The sequence below is a fragment of the Lampetra planeri genome, chromosome 37 (genome assembly GCF_965212315.1).
Source record: "Lampetra planeri chromosome 37, kcLamPlan1.2.h2, whole genome shotgun sequence".
In the NCBI taxonomy this organism is placed as follows: domain Eukaryota; kingdom Metazoa; phylum Chordata; class Hyperoartia; order Petromyzontiformes; family Petromyzontidae; genus Lampetra; species Lampetra planeri.
Genome location: NC_136143.1, coordinates 9285464 through 9297113, shown reverse-complemented (window position 1 = coordinate 9297113; position 11650 = coordinate 9285464). Strand labels below are relative to the sequence as shown.

Genomic DNA, 11650 nt, shown 5'->3' with positions numbered 1-11650 from the left:
ACTGCCTCTGCAGGTAAGTGTACACAGCCCATCGACATCGCTACACCAGTATCAAAGCATGAAAAGATAAGACGAGGTTTTACCCTTTCTGGCAGTAAGACAAACAGATGTTTGAACATCTTAACACCATATTCTTGGTTCTTTCGGTAAAGTCACGTAGAAGGGAAATAATAAAGTAATACAAATATAACGTCGTGAGAATTTTTATAGTTTTTTATTTGTATTATTTTATTATTTCCCTTTTACGTGACTTTACCGAAAGAACCAAGAATATGAATCCCTGCAGTCACGAAAGCTTTAAATCAAAATATTAACACCAGTTTTATTGCCAGAAAAGAGTAAAACCTATCATTTTTTTCATGCTTGCGGTGGTTTTTTAGCGTTAATTTATGTTAAGGTGGTGTCGACGAAGGTTTGTGCGTCCTTACGTTTTTGTTTTTTGTAACCTCAAAAGATTTTTCTCATTGGCTTTTTTTTAGCGCAGGCACATTCGTAAATTGCTTGCGTTGAGCCGTGGATTAACTGAAATTAATGCGTGCCCCCCCCCCCGCCCCTTAAAAGTTTACGTTTTGAAAATAATTCTGTGTTTTTGCGACGTCTGTTCCGCGCTGTGTTATTTGGGATATAAAATCGTGTCGCTCCCCTGCTGGGAGCTTCTGCGACAAAAAAACGCCGAACATCGCGCGCTTACGTCCACAAAAACCCCAAGCGTGCAGCACGAAGAACCTACGCGGTAATTCAGTACTTTAAAAAAAAAACTTGTTTGTCATTATATATGATATTATGAGCACGCAGAAATGAAAGCGCTAATCAAGCGTCACTCGTAACAAGGGTTGGTGGCTGGAATGAATGAACAAAATGTGGGGGAGAAAATCTACAGAAATGGTTACTTGCTTGCTGTAAACACTAAAATATAGTTTCAAAGAATGCTGTCCAGTGAGTTTAATGCATCTGCGAGAAACTGCCTTGATCATCCCCCGAGTACTTTTAACAGTTTAAGTTGCGTAAATCGTCAGTAAAACGTGCTTTTTGGAATGAGGCTTTGGTTATTAATTACTGAACAGCTGTAGCTGGATATAAACCCGTCTAGTTTAAGCACAGTTCTGATATAAGCAACGCATGCTTGCAATTGCATTCTGGTGGTGGTGGGGGGAAGTGGGAGGGAAAGGTAAACTTCAAATTCAAGGCCACTACTTTAGATGTCAGCACAGCTGGCCCCTGCTGCCACGGACTGTGCTGCTTCTACCTGGCTTCCCGCCCCTTTGAGTCGCATGTACTTGGAGCCGAATGAGTTGGCATATCATATTCAGAATATTTATTTATCTGGAGGAATCCGATGAGCTATAAAGCTCTTTTTTTTACACGGATGTCCATTAGGGGCACGGGGTAAGAACGTTACAACAACAAACGGTACAAAAACACGGTAGCAGCGCAAAGTATCGGAAAGGTAAACAATTCGCCCAAACGAATACAAATACAACTAAACCATCCCCCGTCCCACCAGACAGAGTCCACCGAGGGGACGACGTTAATCCGACTGTTGACGAATCGATGAGCCGAAGTCGCGGTGGGCCCTCGTTTTTGTGACGAGCCGTTACTCCCATTCTCCCATTCCTCAACGCAACGTTGGGTTCAGCCGCCGCCGGCGTGTGCGGCGTCGGGATGAACACGGCCCCCCCCCCGCCCCCCCCGGCTGAGCCGCCACGGCTAAGCGTGTCCCTGTGCTCGGCAGTGCAGGGGCACTTCCCGTGAGCGGAAGCAAAGCCTAGCGCGACTCTTGCCAGTACTCCGTGCCAGCTCCGTCCCCTGTTCGCTGACAACATCGGTGGGGTGGGGGGGAACTCGTTGCCTCCACTTGTACCAACACTCGGAGCTTGAATGTTAATATCCAGAATGTAGTGAGTTCGGTAATGTGCCAATGTTCCATTAGTATTGGCTGCTCATTTGCGGAGTTAAATAATGTTTGGAAATTAATGTGTTCATCCGGGGTTATTGCCACCCCGTCTAAGTTGTGTTCTTGTGAGCCCTGCCCGTGCGATTTTGTGTTTGTGTGTGTGAATTTGTACACTAAGTGGTTGTGTAGCGTGCTTCACATTTGAAACTGAGAAAACGATGAAATAAAAAAAAATGTGCATTTGTAGAAAATATGCGACGGTTTATATTGTGTGAGGAACGAAGCCAATTTAGAGAAGTTCACCCACTCTCTGTGCGTCACACAGAGGTCACTTGCCGCGTCCTCCTTCCACAGTGGTGAAGAATCGGAAATGAAAGGAGTTGCTGAACTCAAACGAATAAAAGCCTTTTTTTTTAAATCGCAGAAGCGTGCCAGCGATATCACCCGTGACGTTGCTCGTGGACGATGTCATTTCGGTGACGTCGTTAGGAGCACTCTGTAGGCTTTAAAGTCTTGTTTTTATTTTTATGGCTCGATCCCGAAAGCTTGTGCGAGACAGCCATGGGAACGCAGTCAAGGAGAGGGGGGGGGGGTTGCAGCTAGGGGCCGGTTTGCATGCTTTTAAGTTGAAATCGTATTTTATATCCTTTGGAGAAAAATAAAATCACGACTCGCTTTGTCTTTTTGTTAAGATCGAGCGTAGAATCTGTCCTTATCAGTGTAATGTCTTGATGCATACCACGTCGTTGGTATCTTGTATAACATAGATTCTTTGGTGACGGGGGAAATGGAATGGTGGTGGTGGTGGTGGGGGGGGGAGAGCTAAGCGCCGTCCACTCCGTACATCAACTCCGGTATTGTCGCTGTACCTCCAGGAGTGGGGCGTGCCCCCCCTTGAGGATGGCGCGTCACCAGTGGACGCCCTCGCGCGGATAAATATAACATGATAAATATAACGTAATTATTTTTATACTGAGTGTCTGCTGCTGCTGTGTCCTGTACAGCACTATGAGATCCATGCTGAAAAGCGCTATGTAAATGGGATTATTATTATTGTAACTAGTAAACCGAGCCAGCAAGCAAGTCGATTGAAGGAAAGCCCCCCAATTGCTTTTTGGTATTTTCTACAAAGAAATGCGCGATGTGAACGGATGGCACTACTTTACTGGGGATGATATATGGCGCCTAAATATCAAAGATTTTTAAAAAAAATGTTTATCAAGCTAGAAGTACGGTAGCGCCGTCGACATTTGCAATAGTGAAAACAATAATTGTGAGTTTACAATATAAAACAATATTTTTTGTCTTTGTGTTTCTCCCTTGTGATGGGATTTTGTAAGATGAACGTTGAGATTTATAAGGGGTGACCAATAAGGTCTGAATCGGTCTGTAATAAGGTCGGCGCTGATAAGGGTTTGACCTCCATGATGGTTACTTTCGCAACCAATGTCGTTCACTGTTTGGGTTACAGTGGTGGCGTCATCTTGCTCTAAGTCTGGAAGTAGGTGGATCTTTACACAATTCTGGCAAATCGCCGATGATGCTGGATGTAATTACCAGCGAAACGTCATGGAACTCAAATTGTAAACGATGTGGATTTACTCGCCAACACACCGGTGGTCTCAAGTAGTAACTAATTGGCGCGTTTTGTTTACGCGACAAACCTTACCGGTTGGCTCTGGCGGGTTACGACGCATTTATACTTTTGGGATTAAACTTAAAATCCTTTATTGTTGGTGAGACGACTGTACTTGTTATTTATTTGAATGTTCATTATTAGAAAGTAAACCCACATCTTTTGCGTGCTTTAACAGAATCCATAAATTGTTTAATTATTCTCAAAATCCCAATTCGCAGTTTGTATTCACCGAGCAAAGATATAGTCTTGCGCGTTATTTAATATTTGATAATGCACACAAATAAACTGCAACGCGTTTGACGGTGACTCAAATTAAATCAATAAAAATTAAATCCCAAAGAGTTTTTACCCTTCTGCGTCTTTTCTTTTTTTTTCACAAACGAGTTGTAGTTGTCTTGTAAACTCATTGTCTTTTGCATTTAATACGCTCCGGGTGTTGGCCCATTCATGCCAATTCTATTTAATGTTAAGTTCTCCGAGACCATCTTTTATTCATGTCAAGTGTGCTTTAATACGTAACTTAAGATTGATGGATTGGACTATAGCACACCCACTGGCATAATTGACACATTGGTTAGTGCCACCTTTCCTTGAGTTATGTTAACATGCACCATGGCATTGTAAATTGCAAATAGTAAAAACCAGTTCAAGACGGCGGATGGGGTGCGAGAGATTTATCGAGGCATTTGGCAATTAATAGATTCAAAATGAATACATATACCCACCGTTTCAGCAGTCTGATAATGCGTGTGTTAGTTGGTTATTTTCGATTTGTGCATATTTTCTTAACTTTGTTGGTTCTATAAAGCTCTCAAGATATGGAGCCAAACTCCCCCGACTTGCCACAAAACAACATGTGGTACGATCCAAAAACACACATCGCCGATCGGATGCGAATTTGCCCTGAACGATATTGGTCGTAGCAAACAAGACTGGACAAATGATAAATGTTGTCGTAAACCCTCCACGATCTGACACGGCCAGTAAGGATCGTCACGTAAACAACGCGCCAATTTAGTTAGTCTCCGACCGGTGTGATGGAGAGTAAAATTCCACAAGATTTACAATAAAATTTACAATAAATGTTGTGGACTGAAGTTCAGTAAAACCTCAGATTGCGAGCATAATTCGTTCCGGAAACGTGTTTGTAATCCAAAGCGCTCGTATATCAGTTGTGGTCACGTGACGCTCGGCAGACAAAGCGTACACACGTACTGCTCGTATTGCAAGACCTCGCTCGTTTATCAAATTAATATTTATGTAACATTTTTGCTCGTCTTGCAAAACACTCGCAGACCAAGTTACTCGCAATCCAAGGTTTTACAGTAGTAATCCAATTGGCGTGTTGTTCACGTGACAAACCTTACTGGCTTTGTCCGGTGGTGGAGGGTTACGATACATTCATACTTACGCGATCTAACCCAAAAAAACCTTTATTATGAAATTGTGGCCAGTTAATCTTTAAACGTCTACTAATATTGTGGACGTCGACATTGTTTCGAAGACGGATGGCCGTCCATGCTTACACTGGGTTAGAGCAATTTGGTGTTTGTGTTGCCCCGCTCACCCACCACAACCTAGACAACAAAACACTATTGATTTTTAAATGTGAATTTGGTCGTTCACTTTTCATATTCCCGGCTCTGCTGTGATGAATCCCATAAACGATCACAACTGTCGGCAGTGGCAGAACACGCGTGCCAACAAGGACACTCAATTGATTTTGATGCTTTTGAGGTTCTGTGCAAAACTAGCTACTACTGGCCAAGACTAATTAGAGAATCTAGCGAAATTGAGAGGAAAAAAAACTATATTAATTGTTTGGATAGCTACAACCGGCAATGGATAACCATTGTCATTTATATGCATTCATTAATCACCCCCCCCCCCACTTCGTGCAAGAAGGGCTCACAAGTGATGCCATCACATCAACCCCTCTATCTAAGGAACGAAACAGGAGGATGTCTCCACAAATCTGGCTGTCCGCCTGATGAAGCTGGTTGTAATTACTGGTGAAACTTCGAACTCAGATTGTAAATGTTGTGGCTTTGCTCTCCAACACACCGGTTAGTGCTGTACTAGTCATGAACCGGCATGTTCTGTTTACGTGACAAACCTTACTGATTGGCTGTGTCGAGTGGTGGTGGGTTTAACGACACATATTTACGCGATCTCACCCAAAACACCTGTATTATGGATGAGATTTTGCGAAAGCCTGTGTTAAACTAACAATCACATGATTGACTTTTCTTTTTACAAAAATAAGATTTCAGTTTTAAGTGACGAAGCTTATCATATCTGCAGTCTTCTCTCCGTGTGTGCGTGTCTATGTCTGCTGTGTGTCTATATGTCTGTCTGACCTTCATAGGTGCTCGCTAACAGCACTTGCCAACAGTCTATTATAGGCTATACAGGCAATCTTTGTCTTTGCTTTGTCTGCTGACCTGTAGTGCAGCGGTAGTGCAGCGGTTAGCGCGTTGCTCGACGAACCTGGCGACCCGGGGTCGATTCCTGCTCACGGCCAACACCAATGATGGTTATCTGAACCGGTCTTGGGCCTTCCCTGGGTCAACTCAGCCTCAAATGAGTAGCTGGTGCTGTGTGTAAACATTGCTCCTGGGGTAGACAAAGGCGGCCGGGCGTGGCCACCCACCCCCTCGTGTGCCGTGCCAGCCTTCATAGGTGCTCGCTAACAGCACTTGCCCGAACAGTCTGCTACACGGGGGATCTTTCTGTCTGCTGCTTGGCTATATACAGGAGATCTGTGTGTGTGCGAGAGCAGTCGATATTGGCGCTCATTCTTAACAGCACCTTCCCCAAGAGCCTGCACGGCTATAGGAAGTTCATTGTCTCTGCTTGACCCACGTTTCCGCTGGAGAATCGCACTCCGAGAGAGGCGAGCTCATTGCCGAAGATCTCTGGTTTTCAGCCTTTTCCTGGTCGTACGAGGACTTGACTACACGCGTCCCAAATTTCAGCTTTCTAGCCCTTCCAGAACATTGGTCGAATTTACGTCACTTGCTGCTCGTTCACCATCGCCGATATTGCCGTTTCTCAACTCCGGTCCTCAACACCCACCGCCCCCCCCCCACCACTGTCCGCCTTGTGACTTCTACTCGCGTGCAAATTCAGGCACTTCACACTGCACGCACCTGATGGCTGGTACTCTCCGAAAACCGCAACGGGTGGGGGGGTGTGTGGGGTTCACAAGGACTGGATTTGAAGAAGCTGCCCGCGTGTATATTTTAGAGCTCTCCAAAGGCCCCGCCTTGATTATTAATTCGTCGGCCGTTTACACGCGGCGCCGGTCCTCACGGGTCCGCGCTGTGTCGTTGGAATTTGGCGAGATTCGTCGTCGTTCGTCGACTGTCAGCAGGGCGGCCCTGACGAGCCGCGCCTAGGGTCACGCTCTTGCGCAACATTGGTGGACCGATTTTGGCAGATCGTCCTGATTGGCTGAGGAATTTGATGGGTGGAACCCCCCTCCCCCACCCCACCCTCGGGGGCAATTTGAAAGTGAATTTGAGGGAATTTTTGAAGGCCCATTGGAAAAACGTCGTAAGGCAGTGGTTCTTTAACCTTTATTGCAGCCTTGCACCCCTTTGGTTCCCCGAAAGGGCATCTTGCACCCCCAGGGGGTGCGTGCGGCCCAAGTTAAGAACCACTGGCGTAAGGGATTGATTAGGAGTTAGGGGGTATTTGTGGGAATCTTCTGAATGGAATGATAATTTATATATAAAGGCGGTGGGGGGGGGGTGCGATGGGAGATGAGTTGGTGTTACGACCAGAATAAAAGTAACCCACCTGCTTGGGGCTGGAAGACTTCCTTTGGTTAGATCAATTAACGTGCTTAACCACGTGTAAGATTCAACGTCCCGTCATTCCTGCGAGTTGTCTTGACCGTGCTGCCGTGCGTCGTCTTCATTGTCGTTCCACAGCCAACACTGTGTGCGCCGCACTCTTGGAGAGCCACTGGTATCGAGCACAGATCGTGGAGTACGACCCGGGGAGCAACGAGGTGGAGGTGAGGTGCCTCGACTACGGAGGGTACTACAAGATACTCGCCTCCGACCTGCGGCAGCTCAGGTGACCCATGCTCGTGGAAGGGGGGGGTGGGGGAGGGGGTGGGGGCCGCGCGCTTCGCTCCTACGGAGCGTGGCGGGGCTTTCACGATTTGGGCCGAACGGCTGCCCCCGGTTCACACCACAGGAGATCCTTCGACGATAAGCGCGGGGGGGGGGGGGGGGCAGGCGCGCTCTAAAGTTTGGTAAATTCGCCGCCGAAAACCACGGTAACGACGCGGGAGCGTGCCCACAGCGCTTGAGAACGAAAAAGTAAAAATTTACTAAACTTTTTATTTCACCAGGTCAGGCTCCCTAAGCTTATACAGCTGTTCAGAAGCGATACCTGGCCACAAACGAAATGGCTCATCTCATGGAAATTTAACACGGACAAATACTCTCAACGCACATCGATTCTGAACGTAGAGGGAAATAAACCGGGAGGGCCCGGAGAAAAATCCACGCGACCACGGGGAGAACGTGCAAACTCAAAATATATAGGTGTCAGGGTTGGGATTGAACCCACGCACTCCTGTATACCAGGCAAGGTAGTTAACATCTCGTCACCGTGGCACCCTTTAGAAGAGGCTGAAAGTGACACTGTGTGTGTGTTCTTATCTTTACAGGACTGATTTTCTGACGTTGCCTTTTCAAGCATCACTTGTGTTTTTTGCGAATATCGCTCCTCCGCCTGGTAAGTTGTCTGCTGCCAGCAGTTTTTCACATCACAGGTATTGAAGGTCACCACTTATAGACTTAACACAAGGTAACCATGTTCAATTACTTTCTGAAATGCAGGAAAATTATATATATATTTTCTTTAATCCGTTGACAACCATAACTAATCGGTGTCTCAAACGTTTGATAATTTCCGTCTATACGTGTAACGTCTTGTGACATGATTAAGAAATGCCTAGACAATGCACGTCCTGATTTGGCCTGTTACCGCATGTCAAAGCATTATACTCGTAACAGAGAGAATTGCCAAAAACATCTCGATGTAGGATGCTTCCATGTGAAAAAAAACACCAACTGATTGGGATAAATTACTTGCATCATTATTAGTCAACTTTCAATTTTAAGTGGGTTGCAAATTAACTTTGCTTGTGGGGAAAAAAAAATCGATTTTACAGGCAGCACTGGCTGCGTTTAGACTATTTATATTATTTAGCTGCTATGAATGTCGAAATGATAAGGCCACTTTGAGCTATCATTTGTGGCCAGGTTGCATTAAAAAAAATGTAATACCTGGGTAGGATGAGGATGGTTTATTGTTGTATTTGCGTGTGTTGGGGTGATTTGTTTACCATTCTTGTACTTTGCTTCCGATCGTGCTTTTGTACTGTTTGTTGTAGTAACGTTCTTACCCCGTGCCCCGACTGGACATCTGTGAAAAAGAGCTTTATAGCTCATCGGATTCGTCCAGTATAAATACATATTCTGATTCTGATTATTGTCTACTCCTCACTGGTTGAGGTGTCAGTGACTCATTGCCCACGTGTCCGCAAAGGCAAGCGAAGCGGTTGACTTTGAGACGTTCTTCAACCACTTGGTACATGGGTTAACAATCATTACGGGTTCTCCCCTCACTTTTGTTGTTGTTGTTTTATCCGGGCCATTCCCCGCTCCTTCCCAGCCCCGCCCCTCCACCATAACCTCAGACAATCGAGGGATGACTGTAAGAGATGACTGTTTCCTCGAGAGCAGGCTGTGACACGCAAGCTCTGCACTGTGTTCCCCGCGGCTGCAGATGACACGTGCTACTCGGAGGAGGCGCTGTTGGCTGTGAACAAGCTGACGCTGGGCGCTCACCTCATCGCGGAGGTGGGGGCGGGGGGGGGTTCGCTGGTCTGTGTGGCGCGAGAGGGCACGTGGGCGGGCGATCGTCTCTTGCCAAAACGATTGTCAAGGGGTCACGTACACAAAGGGTCACGTGTACACAAAGGGTCACATAGGCTGAACGACGCCATCGGTGTGTCAACGCGGTCGGCATATTTTATTTTGATCGGTCGGTTAGTCTAATCGATGAGCACCTGTTGGATTTTAGTCGAGTCTCAGTCTATGGATTCCATTTGGTAATTCTTTCTCTAGTCTAGTGGACTGGAGCAGTCAAACACTTTGTCCACTCGGTTTTTAAGCGATGGCGTGCATGGTGCACAATTTCCCCTCCCGATGTGATCAGGTCAGCCAATCGGTGACCTCGGTTAAATCTCTTGCTATTCGTATCACGCGAGGTGACCAACGTGGTGTGGTCTTCCTCGGTTAATTTCTGTCTCTAATAACATCACTTAATGATTGTAGTCTGCGTCTTCATTCGGAACTGTTAATGTTGTCTCGGTCACGCTTTCGTCGCTGGCGGGCAGTAGTTACGGTTAAATTATTTTCCTGCACTCGTGGTCATCAGTGACGACAATAAAAATAACCCCCGCTTAACTAACATTTGATCGCAAATTTCGTTAACAAAATTTAACAGTTGGGGGGGGGGATGGGGGGCGGTCGGGGCAGGCGGGGCGGTCACCTTGGAAGATTTTGTCTCCTAGCTCGTGAAGGAGATGGGTTCGGCACATGTTTCGCGAAAGCTTGGATGAAAACCTCCGTGTTCAAACGGCAGCGCTCCTACCCGAACTCGTCGGTGCCCCCCCCCCCTAATCAGTGGTGTCAATTTCACATTACTCTGTGGTGGAATCCAGTCCCTTTTAATTTCATCACATTTATTAACGGCAATTTGTGAAAATATCACCCTACCTCAAATAAGCATTTGGGCGGCAGTCGTTTCCATTCGTGGTCCGATGCCAGTCGACATCAACTTTCCGTGTTCACACAATACATCTAGAAATCTCCTCTCAAGCAAGAGGCGTGCGCAGTATACGCGCAGTACTGTGATGTCGCGTGACACGCAGCGCATGACGGGGGGGGGGGGCGGGGGACCGATGCGCCGTATTGTTCTTATGATTACGAGACTCTTTAGTGTCTAGGCTGCGCAACACACTTCTCCGTCAAGATAATCGTCGGCGCGTTGGCTTGGCTTTCCAAGTTGCCAGGACCGTGATGACTTTGCTATGGTTGCTCAGCAGCTGCGTCTTGATGAACCCATTTGCTGCGTAGGCTGTCAAAGACCCCATGTTGTAATGGCGGCGGTGGTGGAGGGGGTAGGCGTTTAAAACCATGGGGGACCTCCTTTGCCAGTATGAAAATATAAGAATAGGTTTTATCTTTTCTGGCAATGAAACAAACAGGTGTTTGAACATTTAAACACCTGTTTTCTTGCCAGAAAGGGTAAACCCTATTCTTATTTTTTTTCATGCTTGCAGTGTCTTTTTTGTGTTATGTTAAGGTGGTGGCAATGAAGGTTTGCGTGCGTGCGTTCTTTTTTTGTAACCTCGAAAGATTTTTCTCATTGGCTTTTTTTAGCGCATTCGTAAATTGATTGCGCTGAGCCGTGGATTAACTGATTTAAAAACGCCAAACTGAACCTTTTGCAAGCAATCATGTCCAACAATGCACTATCATTGTCTCTGTGCTGTCCGCCTTTTGGCGTCCTCTGGTCTAACACTGTTTGAGACTAGGTTCTAAAGAAAGTGGTGTGGACCAACCAGTTTCAAAGACAATGCATGTATTTTGTTTGCATGTTCACCACAAGTTTGTGTGATTAATGCAGCGACATGATTCCTTGCAAACTGTTCAGTTTTGTGTTTTAACATCTTAACACAACTTGTATTATTTTTATTTTTATTTAAAGCTTTCGTGACTGCAGGGATTCATATTCAACTTGTATTGCCAGAAAGGGTAAAACCTCTTCTTAAACTGTGAAAAAGTTTGTATCGTTCATCGTATTCCTCCGGTGTAAATAAATATTCCGATTCTGCTGTGCCGATCGCTCGCGCGTTGCCGCAGGTGACGCAGTTCGACACGGTGTCACAGATGCCCTTCGTCAACCTGTGGCTGATCAAGGATGGACGGGTGAGTGTCGCGGAGGATTTTTGTTTCGTTTTGCCAAATATTTCGCCTGGAGGGGAAAAAAATTCCCACCCCCCGAGATGGATGAAACGTCTCGTT

General features: G+C 46.1%; 1 protein-coding gene across 1 annotated transcript in view; it reads left to right on the top strand.

Annotated features, from left to right (window-relative positions):
- The window catches only part of AKAP1 (A-kinase anchoring protein 1), a 40672-nt gene that overhangs the window by 22440 nt on the left and 6582 nt on the right, over positions 1 to 11650 (top strand). Inside the window, exons 7-10 of the mRNA XM_078612019.1 lie at positions 7472 to 7619; positions 8221 to 8288; positions 9345 to 9418; positions 11489 to 11554. Of these exons, the coding sequence (XP_078468145.1) occupies positions 7472 to 7619; positions 8221 to 8288; positions 9345 to 9418; positions 11489 to 11554 (356 nt within the window). The remainder of the gene's footprint in view (positions 1 to 7471; positions 7620 to 8220; positions 8289 to 9344; positions 9419 to 11488; positions 11555 to 11650) is intronic.